Here is a 25,120-nt window from a genome sequence, read left to right as displayed (position 1 = left end):
TTCAGTTCGTTTGTGCCCCCCCCCAAAAAAAAATTTTTGAGCACCAGCCACCACTGCATCTAAGAATTGGTGAACTGCAATATAACTGTTTGCTTTTGGGTTTAATACCACTTTAATATCTGCATACATTGGGCAAAAAAACTGAGTTTTATCTGAACAACCAGGATAATAAATGTGGCCCTATATTCACATTTCTGTGATCTGAACTTTGAGATTTGCCAGATAAAGTAATTGCTTGTCTTGTTGTCAGAGTGCAGTGTGAGAAATCAATCAGTTCAATGATTTCATTGAAATGCTACACACTGTGAGCATAGATAGTAGAGCTGCACAACAACCCCCCCCCCCCCCCCCCCCCGCGATGCTGATTCTTTCATATAACAAGTGGAGAGCCTTATTTGCTCACTCACCTGTCAAAAGAAAACATCGGGCAGTCTGCCAAGTTTTTAACATGAAACATTGTAACTAACTCTTCCTTCTTAGATCAAAGGGATAACCTTCTGTGTGTAAAGAAAAAATCCAAGCAGTCTGCCAAGTTTTTAACAAGGGGTAAATGCAAGAAGTTTAACCACTTAAAGTCTAAATCTTTTTCTGACACTTATTTCTTAAATTAAAATCAATATTTTTTGCTAGAAAATTACTTGTAACCCCCAAACATTATATATATTTTAGCAGGGACCCTAGGGAATAAAATGTCAATTGCTGTAATATTTTGTTACACTGTATTTGCCCAGCGGTCTTTCAAATGCAATTTTTGGGGAAAAAATACACTTCAATGAATAAAAAAAAACCCAGTAAAGTTAGCCCAATTTTTTTTGTTTTTAATGTGAAAGATGTTATGTAGCGAGAATCGTGATCTATCTTCTAAGCAAAAAAATTGTGATTCTCATTTTAGCCAGAGGGCAGCACAGTGGTGTAGTGGTTAGCACTTTCACCTAGCAGCAATAGGGTTGCTGGTTCAAATCCCGACCACGACACTATCTGCCTGGAGTTTGCATGTTCTCCCTGTGCCTGCGTGGGTTTCCTCCGGGTACTCCGGTTTCCTCCCACACTCCAAAAGACATGCTGGTAGGTTAATTAGACCCTTTCCAAAAAAATTGGCCATAATATGTGTATATGTATGTCAATGTTGTAAGTGTGTCGGGACTCTACAGTTTAAAGGACCGCATAAATAGCTGCAGATGGACACCGGTGGCAAGAAAAGCGCCCTGAGGCGATTCAGTTCGTATAGGTAGCGCTATACAAGTCATTCATTCATTCATTCATTCAGAATTGTGCAGCTCTAATAGATAGTTCTGAATAGTTTGCTGACATTCTTTTGATTTGTAATTTATTAGGAAAGATGCTGTTTTGAATATTAAATTCCAGATTCACAGGGAAAATCTTTTGAAAAGGAAAATGGTACACAAACAATTAAAGTTATGCTGCATTCATTTGTGAAACTTACAGTTTGTAGGAGGCAGATGTTTTCTCTTAGAGATCCAATACATCCACAGAAGGTAATAAGGAACATCAAAACACCAATGGCTATAAGTAGTAAAGCAGGATCAACGGCAAGACAAGCCATAGCAGCCTCTGTGGAAGATTAACAAGCAAAATATTAGATGCAGTAGCAACAGTAACACTTTCATATGTTAAGGCTTCATGCTGTTGTGAAAGGTGCCTGGCGGTTTTTAGTTTTTTTGTATGGTTCTGACCATCATTCGGTCAGTGTGTATGAGAGGAGCACCCACTGATCTGTCAGTGTGTATGAGAGGAACACCCACTGATCTGTCAGTGTGTATGAGAGGAACACCCACTGATCTGTCAGTGTGTATGAGGGGAGCACCCACTGATCTGTCAGTGTCTATGAGAGGAGCACCCACTGATCTATCAGCGTGTATGAGGGGAGCACCCATTGATCTGTCAGTGTGTATGTGGGGAGCACCCACTGATCTGTCAGTGTGTATGTGAGGAGTACCCACTGATCTGTCAGTGTGTATGAGGGGAGCACCCACTGATCTGTCAGTGTGTATGAGGGGAGCACCCACTGATCTGTCAGTGTGTATGAGGGGAGCACCCACTGATCTGTCAGTGTGTATGAGGGGAGCACCTGTTGATATGTCAGTGTCTGAGGGGAGCACCCACTGGTCTGTCAGTGTCTATGAGGGCAGCACCCACTGATCTGTCAGTGTGTATGAGGGGAGCACCTGTTGATCTGTCAGTGTCTATGAGGGGAGCACCCACTGATCTGTCAGTGTGTATGAGGGGAGCACCCACTGATCTGTCAGTGTGTATGAGGGGAGCACCCACTGATCTGTCAGTGTGTATGAGGGGAGCACCCACTGATCTGTCAGTGTGTATGAGGGGAGCACCTGTTGATATGTCAGTGTCTATGAGGGGAGCACCCACTGATCTGTCAGTGTGTGAGGAGAGCACCCATCTGTCAGTGTGTATGAGGAGAGCACCCATCTGTGTATGAGGGGAGCACCTGTTGATATGTCAGTGTGTATGAGGGGAACACGCACTGATCTCTCAGTGTGTATGAGGGGAGCACCTGTTGATATGTCAGTGTCTATGAGGGGAGCACCCACTGATCTGTCAGTGTGTATGAGGAGAGCACCCATCTGTCAGTGTGTATGAGGAGAGCACCCATCTGTCAGTGTGTATGAGGAGAGCACCCATCTGTCAGTGTGTATGAGGAGAGCACCCATCTGTCAGTGTGTATAAGGGGAGCATCTGTTGATATGTCAGAGTGTATGAGGGGAGCACGCACTGATCTCTCAGTGTGTATGAGGGGAGCACCTGTTGATATGTCAGTGTCTATGAGGGGAGCACCCACTGATCTGTCAGTATGTATGAGAGCTCAGAGGAGCATCCGTTGATAGGTCAGTATGTATGAGGGGAGCACCCACTGATCTGTCAGTGTTTATGAGAGGAGAACCCACTGATTTGTCAGTGTGTATGAGGGGAGCACCCACTGATCTGTCAGTGTGTATGAGAGGAGCACCCACATGCGTGATTTCCTGAAAGGTGACTGTATGGTTAAATGTGTGCATGTATGGTTAAATGTGTGCATGTATGAGTATGTGACTGTATGTATGTTTGGGTAAGTGACTTACAGTGCCTTGAAAAAGTATCAATACCTGTGGTAGTAATTTGGCTGTATGCGGAGCACACAGCCATATCTCTTGTGCTAATAAGCACCCATTTCCATCTTAATGATATAATTTACCTTACCTATCATCCCACTCATCCAAGTAATCAGACATGACCACAGTCTTACGTCCTCATCTCAGCATGGCTGCCTCACACTAGCCAGCTTCGTTCTTTTATTCACAGACAACAAAAGAAATTACGAAGGGGAGGGATTGGCTCAAACAGCCAATAGCCTTCTACACAGATTGTGACCTCACAGGAAATGAAAAAAAAAACAGGATGTGAATGACCATATAAGGACATGACCAAATAAAGACATGATACAGAATAAATTAATTTATACAATAACCAATGAACAATGACTAAAATTTCACTGATAGAAATCCTTATTATGCATTGTTTCAGAGAATAATGCATACCTGGATTATGCTACCCTTCCTTGTAGATAGAAGGCTATTAGCAGGCGCATGCTGTGAATCTCGACATGTGCTGATCAGACACAGCAGAGACAATGAGCTTACATCCACCCATAACTGATCCTTGCAGACCAAACAAATACCATCAGACGATCGTCTGTGCAATGCACAGGGGCCCTTTCGCTGGCGGACATACCCCCACTCTGCAAACACCTCTCTCCAATCCCAGGAAGTTTTCCACTACCTAACAGATCTCAACCAGCATCAGTCTGCCCCAGTCAGCTCTTTAGAGTGGCCTGCGGGAGTGCTAGCACTGGGAGACTCTTATGACAATACATTAAAATACATCTTCATAAAATTTTCCACAACAATACCCCTTGAAATTTTCCACACTTTGTCATGTTACAACCAAAAACTTAATTGTATTTTATTGGGATTTTATGTGATAGACCAACACAAAGTGGCCCATAATTGTGAAGTAGAAGGAAAATGATAAATGGTTTTCCAATTTTTTTACAAATAAATATGTGAAAAGTGTGGTGTGCATTTGTATTCAGCCCCCTTTACTCTGATACCTCTAACTAAAATCTAGTGCAACCAATTGCCTTCAGAAGTCACCTAATTAGTACATACAAACAGCTGTTCTGTGAAGCCCTCAGAGATTTATTAGAGAACCTTATTGAATAAACAGCATCATGAAAGCAAAGGAATACACCAGACAGGTCAGGGATAAAGTTGTGGAGAAGTTTAAAGCAGGGTTAGGTTATAAAAAAATATCCCAGGCTTTGAACATCTCATGGAGCACTGTTCAATCCATCATCCAAACAGAGAAAGAGTATGGCACAACTGCAAACCTACCAAGACATGGCCGTCCACGTAAACTGACAGGCCAGGCAAGGAGAACATTAATCAGAGAAGCAGCCAAGAGGCCCATGGTGACTCTGGAGGAGCTGCAGAGATTCACAGCTCAGGTGGGAGAATCTGTCTACAGGACTATTAGTTGTGCATTCCACAAAGCTCGCCTTTATGGAAGAGTAACAAGAAGAAAGCCTTTGGTGAAAGATAGCCATTAGAAGTCCCGTTTGCAGTTTGCAAGAAGTAATATGGGGGACACAGCAAACATGTGGAAGAAGGTGCTCTGGTCAGATGAGACCAAAATGTAACTTTTTGGCCTAAAAGCAAAATGCTATGTGTGAAACATGGTGGTGGCAGCATCATGTTGTGGGGATGCTTTTCTTCAGCAGGGACAGGGAAGCTGTTCAGAGTTGATGGGAAGATGGATAGAGTCAAATACAGGGCAATCTAATGCCCCGTACACACGAGAGGACTTATGTCCGACAGACTTCCAAAGGAGTTCCGCCGGAGTTCCGACGGAGTTCTGACAGACTTTTCGGCCGAACGGACTTGGCCACACACGATCACACTAAACTCTGACGGATTCGAACGTGATGACGTACGACCCGACTCGAATAAGGAAGTTCATAGCCAGTAGCCAATAGCTGCCCTAGCGTCGGTTTTAGTCCGTCGGAGTAGCATACACACGAGCGGAGTTTTCGAAGGGGACCGGGTCCGGCGGAGTTCCTTCGGGAAAATTTGAAGCATGCTTCATTTCTAAAGTCCGTCAGACTTTGGCGAATCAAAAGTCCGTTGCAGCCCACACACGATCGGATAGTCTGACGGACTCGGTCCTTCGGACTTTGGATGTTGAAAAGTCCGCTCGTGTGTACGGGGCATTAGAAGAAAACCTGTTTGAGTCTGCAAAAGACTTGAAATCGGGGAGGAGGTTCACCTTCCAGCAGTACAACGACCCTAAACATACAGCCAGAGCTACAATGGAATGGTTTAGATCAAAGCATATTTATGTGTTAGAATGGCCCAGTCAAAGTCCAGACCTAAATCCTATTGAGAATCTGTGGCAAGACTTAAAAATTGCTGTTCACAGATGCTCTCCAACCAATATGAAAGAGCTTGAGCCATTTTGCAAAGAATGGGCAAAAATGTCACTCTAGATGTGCAAAGCTGGTAGAGACATCCCCAAAAAGACTTGCAGCTGTAATTGCAGAAAAAGGTGGTTCTACAAAGTATTGACTCATGGGGGCTGAATACAAATGTGCCCCACACTTTTCACATATTTATTTGTAAAAAAATGTTGAAAACCATTTATAATTTTCCTTCCACTTCACAATTATGTGCCACTTTGTGTTGGTCTATCAAATAAAATCCCAATAAAATACATTTACGTTTTTGGTTGTAACATGACAAAATGTTGAAAATGTAATGGGGTATGAATATGTTTTCAAGGCACTGTATGTGGCTGCGCATGTATGGGTAAATGACTGTGTAAATGAGTGTGTGCATTTGTATGGATAAATGACTGTAGCTCTGCCTTGTTGTCAAGCGAGTTTCACTATAGGATAAATTGAAATATCGTTTTGGTTAAAAAAATAAAAAAATATTTCAGAACAAGTAGATTGTTATGAGGGAAAAGCAGAACAATGTGGAGAAACAGAGGACTTTAAAGGTGACCATGTTGTAAACCCAGGAAAATAAGGGAGTACATTATATAAAAGTGTAAAATTACAAAAGGTTTATTCATAGTACAATATCATCAAAAGTTATGACAAATGTAACTAGCATCCCCATTGGGGCTATAGCTTGGTAACCTGTCACAACCCAACCTATATTATATCACAGATACATATTAAATGTAACCTCAGTTAGCATATGTAAAACCGGCTGGGGTGAAGGAAATGTAGATCTCGGGCTCTGGTCTCCATGCGTTTCACCAATCGTCGGCTTCTTCAGGAGGTCGTAAAAAATATATATATCCGAGGCGTCCAGTGCTTAGTCTCAATGGTCAGATCCAGGCCCACCCAGTACCTAGGGACAACACAACAGGGGTACAACAGCTGTTGGAGACAGTCCCTTTGCTTGTATAAATGAAATTGGAATATATGTAGTTGATACAACAAGGTTTAAACAAAAAAGAGATAGTCCAAATGGTAAGATAGAGCTTAATAGATGGATCAAAAGGTGTACATTTGACTGGTCATAGAGTAAAAAGAATAATGCTACTACAGTTTATATGTATCTATGATGGGTTGTAACAGGTTATCAAGCTATAGTCCCTATGGGGACTGGAGACCTTATATGCTATTTACGGTTTTTATACTTTTTTATGATATTGTACTATGAATAAACTTTTGTTATTTTAGGCGACTGCGTGTGGTGACGTAATTTCCGGTCGGTGAGACGCAAGTCGATGGCCACTTCTGGCTTAGGGTTTTAATAATGTTTACGTTTTTACGTGTGAGTGGATATTGTTTGTTTTTTTCTGCAATAAACAAACGGAATTACACTATATTGCTCTCTTTGGCATTTGTACATATCCCTGATGATCCACTGAGAACAACGCATGCTGCAGTTGGAGACACAGCATGTGGGACCACAGAGCCCAGCCATCCTCTCAAGCATTTGTGACTTCTGTTATGGGAGTCCTGGATTTCTGGTGAGTAAGAGGGCACACAGAGAGGAGCACGGATTATCTTTTCAGCACTTGGCACTTTACAGTATATTGCACATATTGAAAAATGTTGAAGCTGCGCTGCAAAGTTTGAAGTTCATGAACTTTACACACTTGAATTTTCAATGGACAATTATCATTATTATTGATTTATATGGTTAATGGTATTATTGATATTTTTATTTTGGTTATTGTGGTATTGATGTATTAGTTTAGCATGAGGTAGCGCTCTTACTCTGATTACACATTTAAAGGCACATATACTTTGAGAGCAGCAGCCCTTACTTATAGTGTTCACACACTCATTTATAAGGCAATGTTTTCACTAGTTACCCATCCATTAGCATAGGAGATTATAGGTGTGTTATGTTATACACATCTATGTACCCATCTATCATTTTGTAATGTTATACTTATATTTAGTGTACTTACTTCTTTTACAAGGGTTTACAACGTGGTCACCTTTAAAACCCTCTGTTTTCTTCACATTGTTCTGCATTTCTCTTTGGGATGTGGCGCCACACAAATGATTTGCACTTTATTATGGTTTGAATGTTACGAGGGACAAGAAGATTGGGACCCCGATTTAGTCTCTTGAACAAGTGATTTCCACACCCCTGACATGGTGTTCCATCTGCCTGGAGTTTAGCTTTTAGAGTGTACTGGGTATTAAATCAAATCTGTACTTTCTTAATTAACAATACCCTGATTGGTCGTACACACGATAGAATTTTCCGACAACAAATGTTGGATGTGAGTTTGTTGTCAGAAATTCCGACCGTGTGTATGCTCCATCGGACATTTGCTGTCGCAATTTCCGACAACAACTGTTTGAAAACAAATCTGTACTTTCTTAATTAACAATACTCTGATGAGCCGTACATACGATAGGATTTTCCAACAACAAATGTTGGATGTGAGTTTGTTGTCAGAAATTCCGACCGTGTGTATGCTCCATCAGACATTTGCTGTTGGAATTTCAGACAACTGTTTGAGAGCAGGTTCTTAAATTTTCAGACAAGAAGACTTGTCGGAAATTCCGAGCGTGTGTACACAATTCCGACGCACAAAAGTCCACACATGCTCAGAATCAAGCAGAAGAGCCACACTGGCTGATGAACTTAATTTTTCTCGGCTCGGCGTACGTGTTGTACGTCACCCTGTTCTTGACGTTCGGAATTTCCGACAACATTTGTGTGACTGTGTGTATGCAAGACAAGTTTGAGCCAATGTCCGTTGGAAACTAAATCCACGGTTTTGTTGACGGAATGTCCGATTATGTGTACATAGCATAAGGCTCGTTCACACTGGCTGCATGCTAAATGCTCCATTTTAGCATTCAGGGAGATGTCAGTCTGTGGCTGCAGTCAGGGAACAGTGTGATGCATTTTTAGTGCGCCAATCTGTTTACCTTTTTTTTTTTATGTTTAACCCCTTTACGACCACCCAACACATGTAAATTGCACCAAAAGGGTAGGCTTTTATGCCCACACATGCACATATGCTTTGCTGCGTGGCTTGCAGAAAGGTTATTTCTTACTGGTTGTCATCAGTTTATATAGTCTTTAACTGTACCTCAATAGAACCAAAAGTGGGATTATGGTCTTATAAATATTTTCTGCATGAGTATTCAGAAAAAAGCAAAGGGTTACTAATCCAGCTTCATGACATCAACCCCAGTTTCCTGTTTTAAAGACATGCAGGCTTAATATAAACAGAGATAATATCATAGTAAAATTTCACTGTGTGTGTCCAACGAGAGCTTCCCAGTGAATACAAGAAACATGAAAAGAAAAAATTCCGAAGTCTCCACCACTCACCAGCATGTTTCAAGAGTCTAGCATACACTCCAATTCCCACCATCACCAGAGATATGACCTAGAAATGCAGGAATAAAGCATCCATAATAAATACAATTACTACTCAACTTTAACATTGCAATCAAAACTAAATATAGACTTCATATTTCTCAAAAAAATAATAATTGCATGTAAACCAAGTCTCACTAAATTAGTCTAAAATGATTTTAAGATATAAGTGTATGTAGAGCTGGATGTGAGTTAATATTTATAAACCTGTTTTTATATGTTTTATGAATATAATTATATTTCCATAGGGGCAGCCATATGTGCTCATTGCATACTCAGGCTCTGCCTCCTGATTTGTAGCGTATACATTGCTCATATATCCCTGCCTCATTTCATAATGCAAGTCTATGGATCGCTGGTCTCATTGAAAGCTATGCACTACCCAGGTGGCTGATATCTCAAAAGTTCTTTCCTAAGGCCCCTTTCACACGGGAGCCTCCGTGAAACGTAATCCCCACGGAGCAGGCATGAAAGGCCTGTGTCCGCTCCGCTATGCAGAGAGGACACGGGCACAGTCCCGCTATCTCCTCTATGGGCCAATCAGATGGAAGCAGACCACCTGTCCATTTCCATCCGATCCTCCAGATGGATGGGGAATAGGACCACCACCTGTCTGTTTTTGGCGAACAGGATTGGATCGGATGGACATGTGTTCGCTGACATCCGCCGCTCCATAGAAGAGACTGGAGGGTCCAACAAGGTCCACCTGAAACACTGACAGACGGACCTGATTGGATCACCTGTGTGAAAGCGGCCTAAGCCCTCTTTCACACTGGAGCACTTTGCAGAAGCTACAGTGCTAAAAATAGCGTCTGCAAAGCACCCTGAAAGAGCCGCTCATGTGTCTCCAATGTGAAAGCCGGAAGGTTTTCACACTGGAGCGGTGCGCTGGCAGTCCTGCTATCATGCATCTTTGGAGCAGTGAAGGAGTGGTGTGTATACCTATCCTCCACCGCTCCTGCCCATTGAAATCAATGGGCAGCGTGGCTATACCGCCGGCAAAGCGCTGATGCAGCAGCGCTTTGCGGGTGGTTTTAACTCTTTCTCAGGCGCTAGCGGGGGTAAAAGCGTTTCGCTAGCGGCCAAATAGCGCAGCAAAATTGACAGAAAAGTGTCGCTAAAAATAGTGGTGCTTTACCACCCATGCACCCACCGCTTAGAGAAACAGGGGGCATGGCATTGTTGACCTCCTTTAAAATGCTAGTTACCTAAGTGTTTTATTGACTCCACGGGCAACAAGTATGCAGATCATGAAATTCTGAGAAAAATCATTTTTATTTATACTTGTTCCGCTAGGCAACTAGCATTTTCATAATGAGAGATCACCATTTGTGGCCAATTTTCTTTAATTATAGGCTTCCCTTAAAGTAGAACTATAGGCAAAACTTTTTTTTCATTTGGATAAAGGGAGGGTTGCAACCCCCGTCAGATTTTTTTTTTTTCACCATCAGTGTCTCGTTGCAGAGATTTCCCTTCACTTCCTGTCCCATAGCCAAACAGTGTGAGAGGAAATCCATACAAATTAACCACTTGCTTACTGGGCACTTAAACCCCCCTCCCGTCCAGACCAATTTTCAGCTTTCAGCGCTGATGCACTTTGAATGACAATTGCGCGGCCATACAACACTGTACCCAAATTAAATTTTTATAATTTTTTCCCCACAAATAGAGCTTTCTTTTGGTTGTATTTAATTACAACTGGGAGTTTTATTTTTTGCTAAACAAACAAAAAAAGATGCAAAAAAATAAAAAATCATGTTTAATAGTTTGTTATAAAATTTTGCAAACAGGTAATTTTTCTCCTTCATTGAAATGCGCTGATGAGGCGGCGCTGGTGGGCACTGATAGGCGGCGCTGGTGGGCACTGATAGGCACAGATAAGGTGGCACCGATAGGCACAAATTAGGCAGTACTGATGGGCACAGATAAGGCAGCACTGATGGGCAAAGATGTGCACAGATAAGATGGCACGGATGGGCACTGATAGGTACCACTGATAGATGGGACTGATGGGCACTGCTGGGCGTCACTGATGGGCACCGATTGGCACTGGTACATGACACTGATGGGCACGGATATGTGGCACTGAGGTGCAGAACTTTGTGTGCGAGGCAGATTGTGGGCACTGATAGGTGGCACTGTGGGCACTGATGGATGGCACTGTGGGCACTGATGGGTGGCACTATGGGCACTGATGGGTGGCACTATGGGCACTGATGGGTTGCACTTTTTGCTATATTTTAGGTGGCACTGGCAGGGGGCAGGTGGGCACTGATGAGCTGTCCCCAGCTTGACGTGATCGGCTTTTTTTTTTCTCCTCGCGCTGACAGGAAAAATAGCCAATTACCAGCTCTGTTGTGATCACATGATCAGCTGTCATTGGCTGACAGCTGATCACGTGGTAAGGGGTCAGGATCGACCCCTTGCTCCGATCTGTGATCAGGCGAGTCTCATAGACTCGCTGATCACAGAGCGCGCCGCGCGCGCCCCTCAGGGGGCACGCAGGCCGCTCATGCACGGGACAACATCAATAGACATAGTCCCGGCAAAGCAGGTCCGCGCTGTAGCTGTCATTCGGCTATAGCGCGGATCTCAAGAAGTTAAGGGAAAGTATTAGGAATCCCAGGTCATGTGTATACATTAGATGATTTCCCTCTATTACTTTTCTGGAGACTACCCAAAATTTTGGTTTTTATTTTACTTTCACTGATAATGGTAAATAGGTCGAATAGGGAGGGTGAATCTCCTTAACCACCTCAATACAGGGCACTTACACCCCCCTTCCTGCCCAAGCCAATTTTCAGCTTTCAGCGCTGTTGCACTTTGATTGACAATTGCGCGGTCATGCTACACTGTAACCATGTGAAATTGTTATTATTTTCTTCACACAAATAGAGCTTTCTTTTGGTTGTATTTAATCACTCCTGAGTTTTTTTTTTTTTCCTAAAAAAAAAAAAAAGAACAAAATGTTTGAAAAAAAAAGTTTTTCTTAGTTTCTGTCAGTAAATTTTGTATATAAGTAATTTTTCTCCTTCACTGATGGGCGCTGATGAGGCTGCACGAATATGCCGCACTTATGGACACTGATAGGTGGCAATGATATGAGACACTGATAAGCGCCGATTACCAGCATCTCCATGCTTACATGTGACCGGCTGTGATTGGACATAGCCGATCACATGGTTAAAGAGCCACGGGTCTTTACACAGATTGGGGTCACGCAGCACGGTGATTGTGGGCGAGCTGCATTGTTAGGACACGATGCGGCCACAATTCCGGCGCTGTGTGCCCCCGGGGACATGCAAGAGTGCCCGTTCTGGGAGGCCCTAATATGACGCCCACGCAGAACGAGAGCCGCACCGATCAGCCGTCATTTGACAGTGGGCTGGTGGCAAGTGGTTAACCGGTTCCCGACCAGCGCATGCCGATGTACGTCGGCAGAATGGCATGGGCAGGCATATTGGCGTACAGGTACGTCCAATCTCTAATGCCGCCCTGCCATCGCGAGCGCGCCACCGGCGGCGCACTCGCGTGCTGGTCGGGACCCCCGTGAGTCCGGTCGCGGGTCCCACAGACTCGATCGCCGCGGGCATACCCGCGATCGTCTCACGGGTGGCTGAACAGAGAGATGCCGTTGTAAACAGCATCTCACCGTTCTGCCTAGCAACTAGTGACGCTGATCTCTGCTCCATGTGATTGGAGCAGAGATCAGTGTTCACTAAATGAAAGCCCAGCCCCCAACAGTTAGTAACACAACTCTAGGAACACTTAACCCCTACACTGCCACCCACTGGTTAACCCCTTAACTGCCAGTGTCATTTACACAGGAATCACTGCATTTATATAGCAGTGATTGCTATATAAATAAAAATGGTCCCAAAAATGTGTCAAAAATGTCCGATGTGTCTGCCATAATGTCGCAGTCACAATAAAAAATCGCTGATCGCCGCCATTACTAGTAAAAATGCCATAAAACTATACCCTATTTTGTAAACGCTATAACTTTTGCTCAAACCAATCAATAATCGCTTATTGCGATTTTCTTTACCAAAAATATGTAGAAGAATACGCATCGGCCTAAACTGAGGGAAAAAAATGTTTTTTTATATATTTTTTGGGGAATATTTATTATAACAAAAAGTAAAAAATAATGCGTTTTTTTCAAAATTGTCGCTCTATTTTTGTTTATAGCGCAAAAAATTATAAATTGCAGGGGTGATCAAACACCACCAAAAGAAAGCTCTATTTGTGGGAAAAAAAGGACGTCAATTTTGTTTGGGAGCCACGTCGCATGACCGCGCAATTGTCAGTTAAAGCGACGCAGTGCCGAATCGCAAAAAGTGGTCTGGTCTTTGACCAGCAAAATGGTCCGGGGCTGAAGTGGTTAATGGGGACACAGACAGTAATAAAAACATTACATGTGTTCTAATCCCATCTAAAACTAAACTTTTTAGTTCTACTTTAAGAATGGAGGCAGGTAAATTACAAAATTATGTGAATGTTACCTTTGGGGGCAAACCTACAAACCATTGCATGCTTTAGAACCATTTTAGACTTGCCAAACAAGAATATAATAGTCTGCCATAGCAGCCTTGGTTGGTTAGTTTAACAGACTTGGTAATTGCCCAAATGGTCAGAGAGGAAGTAACTGTCATTTGCAGTTGCTTTACTAAGAGGGCGCAAATTTGATAGCCCAAAGCCGATAGCCACTGTGCCTTCAAACGCAGCCACTGTGCCATCAAACGCAGCCACTGTGCCATATCAAATGCTCCCACTGTGCCCATCTTATGCAGCCAGTGTGCCCCATCTTATGCAGCCAGTGTGCCCCATCAAATGCAGCCACTGTGCCGCATTGAATGCAGCCTCACTGTGCCCCATCAAATGCAGCCTCACTGTGCCCCATCAAATGCAGCCTCACTGTGCCCCATCAAATGCAGCCTCACTTACCTTACAGGCAGCTCCTGTGGAACAGGGAAACCGGACGTAACCTCTTAACTAGAAGAACAAAGGTGATTTGGATTGCGCCCCACAGCAGGTCAGAAGCCTGCAAATGAAGCACCTCGTCTGCAATCTCGTGATTGCACTGACGTGGTGCTTCCCATAGTGCACTGTGTCCGGTGCCCAAAACACAGTGCACTTAAAGAGCATTTTTTTCTATTTTTTTTTTGTGACTGCTGGGTGGGGCGGTGGACGGCCACCACTGATAGCATAGTCTTTGTAAGACTCTACAACAGATAAGGGTTAATTTACTAAAACTGGAGAGTGAAAAATCTGGTGCAGATCTGCATAGAAACCAATAAACTGAGGTTTTTATGTCAAAGCTTAATTGAACAAGCTAAAGTTAGAAGCTGATTAGCTACCATACACAGCTGCACTAGATTTTGCAGTTTTCAATTTTAGTAAATCAAGCTCATAGTGTAGCTGAGAATCACTACTTCAGTAAATAGTTCAGAATACAAACAGCTACTTGAAATTGTTCAAAACAGCATCCCTCAGTGAAATCCAGGGTAGCTCTGGTAACACAGGTGAAAAGCTGGAGGGATCCAAAGCCCAAAGGACAAAAGACAAAGGATCACCCCGCTGGAACTGGAGCACTTTGTTGGAAATTAGGAATGGACTCCACAGAAGTAGTTGGGCCTTCTGGAGAAGCTCTGTGCTATTAGGCTTTAGCTCAGCTGCTCTCATGCCAGTTCTGCCAGTGAAGGGCCACTTACCTGCTAAAGATCATTTGCCCAGCTATGCTTGCCTCATCATACATGCCTTGTGGCTAAGGGAGGGAATGAATCTTCCTTGGGCACATCCAGAAACCCAGAGAGTTGTGAGAATGACATGATACATACGCCTACATCTGCGTGTGGTGAGTAGATAGGCACTCGGCTACACATATTTTAGAAAATGATGACTTTTCAGAAATAGCCTAACCTAACAATGTATGTACAGTAGATGTATTCTTTCTTAAAGGAGTTGTAAAGGCAGAAGGTTATCATAATGCATTCTATGCATTAAGATAAAAACCTTGTGTGTGCAGCAGCCTCCTCAGCACCCCCTAATTACTTACCTGAGCCCCATCTCTCTCCAGCGATGTCCACGAATGTCTTAGCCATCTGGAACTCTCCTCCTGTTTGGGTGAGACACAGCAGCCGTGCCATTGGCTCCCGTGGCTGTCAATCAAAGTCAGTTAGCCAATCAGGAGAGAGAGGGGTGGGGCCGGGTCGGGGCTCTTTGTCTGAATGGACACAGGGAGCTGTGACTAGGCTCGGGTGCCCCCATAGCAAGCTGCTTGCTGTGGGGCACTCAACGGGAGGGAGGGGCCAAGAGCAGCGAAGAAGGACCGGAGAAGAGGAGGATGCGGGCTGCTCTGTGCAAAACTGCACAGAGTAGTTAAAGAGGAATTCCACCTAAAAAAAAAATATTAAAAGCCAGCAGCTATAAATACTACAGCTGCTGACTTTTAATAAATGGACACTCACCTGTCCCGGGTTCCAGCGATGCTGGCAGCCGAGGCTGATCGATCGCTCGGCTCTCGGCTGCTGCCGCCACCATTCTAGGTGAGGGAATCAGGAAGTGAAGCGAATCGGCTTCACTTCCCGGTTCCCTACTGCGCATGTGCGAGTCGCACAGCGCAACAGGAATTGTCCGCGCTGTCACTGGGACCCGTGTGTGTCCCAGCAGACAGCGCAGCAGGACAGGAAATGACATAGACTCCCACGGGAGTCTATGCCCGGAAGTGGGTGTAAATACCTGTCTTTGACAGGTATCTCCACCCCCCTCCCCCCTGTAAGGTGCCAATTGTGTCACTGGAGGGTCGGAGGGTTCCGATCAGCGGAAGTTCCACTTTAGGGTGGAACCCCGCTTTAAGTATAACATGTTTATTTATATATATACATTTTTTTTTTCACTAGACATTACAATCACTTTAAACCTGAGAATTATGGGAGTCAGTTTTCCAATGACTTTGAGAATTGTTGACCTTTGTCAAGAGAACTGCATTTCTCGTTTTAATGAGTCTGCAGGATTCATTACATAGCTCAGAGGTAAGCAGTGCATGTTAAAATAAGTATGACATTGACCAGAAAGTCACAATGTTTTATTGTACTAAATGTATTTGTATGATTAGACCCTTCAGCAAAAACATTCACTTCTTGTCTTTGCTAGCCCATGAAAGTGATATGAATTTATAAAACATAAGTAAAAACGTGATGTCCTGAATGTAAACTAAATATACCGACAAGTAGAAAGATACAGTGGGGCAAAAAAGTATTTAGTGAGCCACCAATTGTGCAAGTTCTCCAACTTAAAAAGATTAGAGAGGCCTGTAATTGTCACCATAGGTATACCTCAACTATGAGAGACAAAATGTGGAAACAAATCCAATCACATTGTCTGATTTTTGAAAGAATTTATTTGCAAATTATGGTGGAAAATAAGTATTTGGTCACCTACAAACAAGCAAGATTTCTGGCTCTCACTGAACTGTATCTTAAGAGGCTCATCTGTCCTCCACTCATTACCTGTATTAATGGCACCTGTTTGAACTTGTTATCAGTATAAAAGACTCAGATCCTGCAGTCCAGAGGTGTCCCCCTGCTTAAGCCAGTACATGTCCGGGCCCGTCTGAGGTTTGCTAGAGAGCATTTGGATGATCCAGAAGAGGATTGGGAGAATGTCATATGGTCAGATGAAACCAAAGTAGAACTGTTTGGTAGAAACACAACTCGTCGTGTTTGGAGGAGAGAGAATGCTGAGTTGCAACCAAAGAACACCATACCTACTGTGAAGCATGGGGGTGGCAACATCGTGCTTTGGGACTGTTTCTCTGCAAAGGGAACAGGACGACTGATCCGTGTACATGAAAGAATGAATGGGGCCATGTATCATGAGATTTTGAGTGCAAACCTCCTCCCACCAGCAAGGGCATTGAAGGTGAAACGTGGCTGGGTCTTTCAGCATGACAATGATCCCAAACACACCACCCGGGCAAATGGAGGAGTGGCTTTGTAAGAAGCATTTCAAGGTCCTGGAGTGGCCTAGCCAGTCTCCAGATCTCAACCCCATAGAAAATCTTTGGAGGGAGTTGAAAGTCTGTGTTGCCCAGCAACAGCCCCAAAACATCACTGCTCTAGAGGAGATCTGAATGGGCCAACATACCAGCAACAGTGTGTGACAACCTTGTGAAGACTTAAAGAAAACATTTGACCTCTGTCATTGCCAACAAAGGAAATATAACAAAGTATTGAGATGAACTTTTGATATTGACAAAATACTTATTTTCCACCATAATTTGCAAATAAATTCTTTCAAAAATCAGACAACGTGATTGTCTTGATTTGTTTCCACATTTTGTCTCTCGTGGTTGAGTTATACCTATGATGACAATTACAGGCCTCTATCATCTTTTTAAGTGGGAGAACTTGCACAATTGGTGGCTGACTAAATACTTTTTTGTCCCACTGTAAGACAAGTTGAACATTATTCCATTTTCTTATTCAGCCCTGGTTCACACTGATGCATTGCGGAAGATGCACAAGCTGCATTTCCCCGCATCGCACGGCATCCAAGCAATCTGTTGTGGGTGTCAATGTCCGATTATCCGAAACAGATCGCAAAATGCACTGCGACTGCCAGAATCACACTGCATGGGTGTGAACACCGATGCGATACAATTCAGGTGTGGGGGGAAAAAAGGGTCCTGCACCATTTTATTGCTCAGTGTTACCTGAAATAAAAGATATTGGTGAAAGTATAACTGGCCTTTCTTCTGTAATCTATATGAGAAGTTTCTACAGGACAACCAAATGGCCACTGCCCTCACCTATAACTGGCCTTTGCAGTAAGGAGCACTTTTCCAGGCAACACGTGCAATACAAAACCAAAGAAATTCCCGGCTCAACTTACTGACCAGCCTGCTAACCAACTGAATTGTCCTGTCAGTAGGAGTATGAGTAACAGTATGCGTTAAAAGCAGGGGTTTGGTTTGTACACATTTGCAAATACATGTGTAAGCCACAGAGCCCCGTCAAGGCACCCCGTTATCTGTAGGCCTAACTTTAAAATTTTGAGAGCCTCCATAGTGGAAGCACATGCATTATAATGGATATAGGAGAAGTTTGCCAGAGAGGAAAATCAGTAGTATCACTGGTATCAAGGGACCAGTAAGGCCTTGCGTACATGGGGCATACCAAAGCCTGTGTGCGGGCCGCGTATACCCACGCAAGGATGTACAGGTGTTCCGTGCATCCCCATGCAGGTAGTCCCATTGATGTCATTTGGAACTCAATGACTGCACAGACACAGCTCCCAATTTGACATCTGTGCGGGTGCCTGTGCTCAGGCCCGAATGCAGACAGTATGCATTTTGGGGCCATGTACCCCCACCCTCATGGGTGCCCAATTGGGAGCAGTGGCTGTAGCTGTGCAGCCACTGCGTCCCAATTGACATAAATGGGACTGCCTGCACAGGGATGTAAGGAACACCTGTGCATTCCTGTGCGGGTAAACACAGCCCTCACATCGGCCTACGCTGTAGTATGACCTGTGTAAATGAGACCTAAGGGAGTAAAGCATACAGATCTACGCATTTGTATATGCAATGCCATCATTAACTGTTTGCCGACCAGCCGCCATCATTATACTTCGGCAGGTGGGCATGATCCCACGAGTCTTCGTAGCTATATGTCGGCTCCTTTAAGCGGGATAGCAGGCGCGCGCACGCTGCACTGCGGGAGTGCCAATGCTCGTGGCCGATGGTAACGATGACCGCCGGCCACCAGAGGCAGAACAGGGACGTGTGTGTGTGTGTAAACATACAAACCCCTGTTCTATTCTGTAAGGAGAGACAGATCGTGATTTCCTAATAGCTAGGAATCACAATCTGTCATCCCCTCTAGTCAGTCCCCTCCCCCTAAAGTTAGAACACACAGTTAGGGAACACAGTTAACCCCTTGATCGCCCCCTAGTGTTAACCCCTTCCATGCAAGTGACATTTATACAGTAATCAGAACATTTTTATAGCATTGACCTCTGTATAATTGTCAATGGTCCCAAAATGTGTCAAAAGTGTCCGATGTGTCCGCCATAATGCCGCAGTCACGATAATAAAAAAAAAAATAATAAAATAAAATCGCAGATCGCCGCCATTACTAGTAAAAAAAATTATAATTCAAAATTGTCGTTCTTTTTTTTGTTTATAGCATAAAAACCACAAAGATGATCAAATACCACCAAAAGAAAGCTCTATTTGTGGAAAAAAAAAGGACGTCAATTTTGTTTGGGTACAGTGTTGCACGACCACGCAATTGTCAGTTAAAGCGATGCAGTGCCGAATCGCAAAAAATGCTCTGGTCAATGAGCAGCCAAATCTTCCGGGACTGAAGTGGTTAAAGCTGAACCAAAAGCCATTAGCTAAAAGCCAGTGATGATCTCAGCCTTCTTCAGACACAAGTCCAAACCCCCCTGAGCTACCTCGCCGGAAAGGCTGTCAAAGCCGACAGGCGGCAATGGCAGCATTCCCCGCCCCTCAGCTGCATGTATACACACCCCTTGCATATGTGCAGCTGTGGGAAGGGGAATGCCTCCGAAGCCTATGATTGGCTTTTATGTTTGACAGCTTCCTGTCAGGATAGCTCAGGTAGATTGGGACTTGATCCCTACTAATAGCATTATATGTGAGGAGGCTGAAGGGCCACCCACAAATCAAAGCATCAAAAAAGATTTGAGCGCTGGCTGCGGGGGCCGAGGATCAGGTAAGTAAAAGCCCTTGTATCAGGCACCTACCCAATGTACATTAGCATGCCTTACATTTGTCCAAAGATTTGCAGCAGTTTCTGTTTTTGTGACCCTCTAGCAGCAGAAACTCACAGACATCAATACAGCAGCTAATTAATGTTGATTCTGTAAAGCCTAAAGCCTGGTATCCGCTATTAGTTTTTGTTTTCACTAAACCCAGCAGGGTGAAGGAAAAAAAACTGAAGAGCTCAGGAGGAGCTGCTGTACTAACTATTTGATGTTAGTACAACAATCTCCCCTGCTGTGCAATTGTGTTCCCCCCACCAGAACACACCAGTTAGCACTCTCAGCGCCGATTGGATGCTGATCGGCAGACCTTTTTCAGTCATTCCCCTTCGTCAGAAGCTGGCCGAATGGCTGGCTTCTTTTGGCAACTGCCGTACACACAGGCCAAATGTTGGACGGTTTTTATTGAACTGGCCGATGCCACCCAATATTTGGCCTGTGTGTACTAGGCTTAAATTTAGTCAAACATTTTTTTAAATCAGCACAAGGGACAGTACTTACGGTCAATGTGAAGTGTTCCTTGTGCTGATGGTTGCTGCTTTAGTTGAAATCTTCTGTCCTCCGATATTGGCAATCTTCTGGCGATGCAGGGGTTAATAGAGCTGAGGAACCTGTGACATGAGCTCATCAAAATTGCCGACCATACCTGCCCTTCCTACCCTCCTGCTCCATTCTTAGAAGCTGTACTACAGCTTTTATGATTGAAAAGCTATAAATGGGGAAGGCAGACTTTTTAGTCACCCACCCTTCCTCCATTCATACTGTAGATTGTTTTTCATTCATGCAAGTTATAGTACAGCTTCTATGAATGGAGGAAGAGGGCAGAAAAAGCTGCCCTCACAAAAGTTACCACTTGATAAGTGGCAGTCACTGGTCTCTCAAGTCTATTAAAGCGGTTGTAAATGCATTCTATGCATTAAGATAAAAAACCTTCTGTGTGCAGCAGCCCCCCCCCCCCCCAATACTTACCTGAGCCTCATTTCTATCCAGCAATGTCCACATGTCCCTTGGCCATCAAGGACTCTCCCTCCTGATTGGCTGAGACAATCAAGCTCAGTTAGCCAATCAGGAGAGGGGGCAGGGCCGGCCACAGCTCTGCGTCTGAATGGATACACAGAAGCCGCAGCTCGGCTCGGGTGCCCACATAGCAAGCTGCTTTCCAGGAGCTCCAGCCAGGGACCCTAGAAGAGGAGGATCCAGGGTGCTCTGTGCAAATCCAAATGCACAGAGGAGGCAAATATAACATGTTTTGCTATTTTAGCCACTTGCTGACTGGCTCCTGTACATATACGTTGGCACTTTGAAGAGGGATATCACGGTAACGGTGCCACCCCCCCTTACGCCACTCACCCGCGCCCTCCACCCCTAACCGGAGCCATCGGCAATGGCAGAGGCGATCTGGTCCTCTTGGTGCCTGGGTATGGAGACGAGTGAGGGGAAGATGGCCCCTACCTGTCTCCATACCATAGCAGAGCAGAAGCGACGTCAAAACGTCACTTCCGCTCAAATGACAATTATTATTATTTTTTTTAAATTGCATTTTAGTCTAAATATGAGATTTGAGGATTTTTTGACCCCAGATGTCAGCTCCCTCGGTGTGGATCGGGCGAGATGTCGGGGCCTCGTTCTAAGGTACGTATTTCATAATGCGCTAGTATGCAGTGCATACTAGCTCATTATGCCTTTTCCCTTGCAGGTCTGAAAAAAAAAAAAAAAAAAACGCCAGCGGGTTTCCTCCCGCTTTAATATTCAAAGCAAATGCAAACATCCAGCCATGTCTCCATGCTTTTTTTTTTTTTTGCTGAGAAATCTATTGAAAAACGCTTCCCAGCATTTCTGGCTGTGTCCATCTTGAGTAAGGGCAGATGATTCATGTAACATTTCCTTCATTGAATCCACCTGCCCTTAGCCCAGGCATGCATGCAGAAGGGTGTGCTTAGCTGAGAAAGCTCCTCCTCCACTACTGAAGACTCCTGGGATGTATGACATCATTTTCCTAGGCCTGGAAAACAGGAAGTAACTGACATAAAAAAAAAACGTTTAAAAAAACAAGTAAATATGATATACTTTCCTATCCACATAGTAATGCTAGCAGAATAAAGATTAAAAATAGTCACTGTTGATTGAGAGAGTGAAGTTCTGCTTTAAATCTTTAAACAAGTGAGTAATCGGTGTTGTTTCTCATTGGCGCAACGGTAATTCTGAGCAGTAGACAGGGAATGTATGGATCAATCTACAATCCTGTAGTAAATCTGTCTGATAAATTGATTCAATGTCCTTACTTTGCCTCGCAGCAAGATGAATCCATGCTAAGACAAGCCCAAATGTAAAGTGTGCAATGTGTGAGCAGCACTACAATACTACAGATAGCAGTATTAAATTGGACCAAAGTTGTAATATACCAATACTAACATTAAACAAATTGCAAAATAGTTATTTTAACAAAAGCAAACTGAGTATCACTCTACTCCTATGCATTCTGCAGCCAAGACAATAGAATATGGACTCTGGGGAGTAAAGGCAAATCAATGAGAAGCTGTAGAGATCACATGGGTATCGCTTACACCTCTCCACACGATCGTTTATTTGATAGCGTACTCAGGTCTCCAACAACCACTAAAGAGCTTGAAAACATTCCTAAAGGGCTTTAACACAATTCTTCAGCCGGCTCCTCTAACACACACAGTGACACTGCCCTTTCCAGACCAAGTCGTTTAATCTGTGAATTTGTAAACCTCACACCTTTTCATCAAAGTAAAATATAGGAAAATAAAAGGCCCATGTATTAGAGGGTCACAGTAAACAAAACTAAAAACAATCAGATACTTCTTAGTATTTATACAAGCTGACATGATAAAAAAAAATCTATTAAAAAGGATCTTAAAATTTAAGACCGGGGTTCCCCACACTCTTCAGTAAGAGGGCCGCACTGAAAATGTTTTAAATATTTGTAGGAAGAAAATTGGTTTTATAATTGAATTGATAAAATTTAAATACATAAAACAAGAAATAACTTTATATCATAAACATCAGAAAACCCCACTTTTACCTAAGAGGGCTTTCACATTACAACATATAAGATCCCTCTTCTTGCACATACCCCCCCACATATAAGATCTCCCTTCCTGGACATCAGATACCCCTTTTTGGTCATCAGAGCCTCTTCATGCTCATCAGAGCCCCCCTGCACATCAGAGTCCCCCCTGAACATAAGAGCCCCCCCCTTGCACATCAGACCCCCCTTCTTGCGCATCAGAACCCCCCTCCTTGCATATAAGACCCCTCTTCCTGCACATCAGATCCCCCTTCTTGCATATCATATCCTCTTTCTTGCACACCAGAGCCTCCTTATTGCACACCAAAACCCCCTTCTTGCACATCAGAGCCCCCCTTGCATATAAGACCCCTTTCCTGCACATCAGATCCTCCTCCTTGCACATCAGATTCCCCTTCTTGCACATCAGATTTCCCTTCCTGCACATCAGATTTCCCTTCCTGCACATCAGATTTCCCTTCCTGCACATCAGATTTCCCTTCCTGCACATCAGATTTCCCTTCCTGCACATCAGATTTCCCTTCCTGCACATCAGATCCCCTTTCTTGCACATCAGAGCCCCCTTCTTGCACACCAGAGCCCCCTTCTTGCACACCAGAGCCCCCTTGCATATAAGACCCCCCCTACCTGCACATCAGATCTCCCTTCTTGATAATCAGAGACCCTTTCTTGCATACCAGATCCCCATTATCTTTTAACTATTTGGAGGCAGTTCATCCAAATCAAGTAATATTCCGGTAGAGCGCTGTGTAATGGAACAGGTGACAAACTTGAATAATTGCCAGAATGGCTTTTATTGATTGAAAAGCTTCTCTGACTGGGTCAGTTGGCTACAGCTTAACACGTGGTATTTTAATTACTATGGTTATGTTCTCATTTGAAGGCTCAAAAAATGATTTTCTCTATCCACTGAAGGTTTTATTGCACAGATCAGCTAATTTTACAAAATGTACTTTATGTTACCAGCTTTTTTGTATTTCAGATAAAAAATGTAATTCACAAACTTTAGTGCTCCCTATAGAAAGCAGCCAAAATATGAGGCATATTTTGGTTGAGATTAAAATATTAATTAATTTAAAAAAATGAATGAGAAATAAAATGTACATACATTTTTTGAGAAATCATGATTGTACAGCGACGTTGTCTTTATTTCATTGAATATTAGATTAGGTGTGCTACAGCATTTTCATACTGAGGTCCCAATTTGCTATTGTTCTGGAGCAACACTATGTTAAAGAGGAGCTCATCGTTTTTGTGTTTATTAAGTGCTGCTTCACTACGGGGAGGCTTCAAAGTTGTCCAACTCTGAAGCCGCCCCATACAGCGCAACTTTAGTGCAGCTTGCAAAACGACTTTTGTAAAAAAAAGTCAATGCAAGCCACTCCTAATTTGCCCCAAAGTAGTACAGGAACCTTTTTATAAGTCGGAGCAACTTGAGGCACTCCAACTTAGAACGGTTCCATTGCAATGCATGGAGTGCGACTTGTCAGGTGACCAAGTCACCTGACAGGTTGCCCCTGTGTGAACCTGCACTAAAAGTCAGCAGCTATAAAAAGTGTAGCAGCTGACTTTGAATAAACACACACTCACCTGTCCCACAGTCCAGTGAGGTGGCTGCCTGAACCCTTGATTCTCTCCCTCTCCTCTCACTCACAGTGAGGTGCGCAATTCACACTGCACCTCCTGAATGGTTGGGCCATCTTCTGGGACCTGTGATGTGTCCCAGAAGACTGCAGGCAGGGAGGGGGGAGAGGAGAATTGCTGCTTGGATGCCTAGGCGGCCCAAGTGGCAGCGGGAGCCGGGTACCTGTCAAAAAGAGGTACCCACTCACCCCCCCAAAAAAATGACATGCCAAATGTGGCATAGGAGGGGGAGAGAAGAGTGCTTTTGGGTGGAGCTTTAAAGTAGTTGTAAATCTTACTCAATATAAAGACTTTTTTTCAACAGGGAAATGTAAGCCTGTATACACTATGGGGTTGATTTACTAAAACGGAGTGCAAAATCTGGTGCAGCTATTCATGATAGCCAAACAGCTTCAGTGCCGGTTCACACTGATGCGGAATACGCAGAGAGTTCTGTGGGTGCGGTTTCTACACCACATTCAAATCGCACCCCATTTATGCAAAACCGCTGTGGGTGTGTATGTTAAAGTGGTTGTATACCACCGATGTGGAAGTTGTACCTATAGGTAAGCCTATGATAAGGTTTACCTATAGGTACTGTAAATATCTCCTAAACGTGCATCGTTTAGGAGATATTTACCTTGTAGTTTGCTGATGATGTAATCGGTGCATGCGCTGTGCAGAAATGGCCCTCCAAGCCATTTAAAAA

General features: G+C 43.8%; 1 protein-coding gene across 1 annotated transcript in view; it reads right to left on the bottom strand.

Moving 5' to 3' along the window:
* TSPAN33 (tetraspanin 33) overlaps window positions 1-25,120 on the bottom strand; it is a 61,708-nt gene that overhangs the window by 24,203 nt on the left and 12,385 nt on the right. The window contains exons 2-3 of the mRNA XM_077470075.1: window positions 8,895-8,952; window positions 1,445-1,572 (exon numbers count right to left, since the gene is read on the bottom strand). Coding sequence (XP_077326201.1) covers window positions 1,445-1,572; window positions 8,895-8,952 — 186 coding nt within the window. The remainder of the gene's footprint in view (window positions 1-1,444; window positions 1,573-8,894; window positions 8,953-25,120) is intronic.

The sequence above is a fragment of the Lithobates pipiens genome, unplaced genomic scaffold (assembly GCF_037356315.1).
Source record: "Lithobates pipiens isolate NorthernLeopardFrog02 unplaced genomic scaffold, aLitPip1_a1.2 Scaffold_8, whole genome shotgun sequence".
NCBI classification, from domain to species: domain Eukaryota; kingdom Metazoa; phylum Chordata; class Amphibia; order Anura; family Ranidae; genus Lithobates; species Lithobates pipiens.
This window is presented reverse-complemented; position numbering and strand designations above follow the sequence as displayed.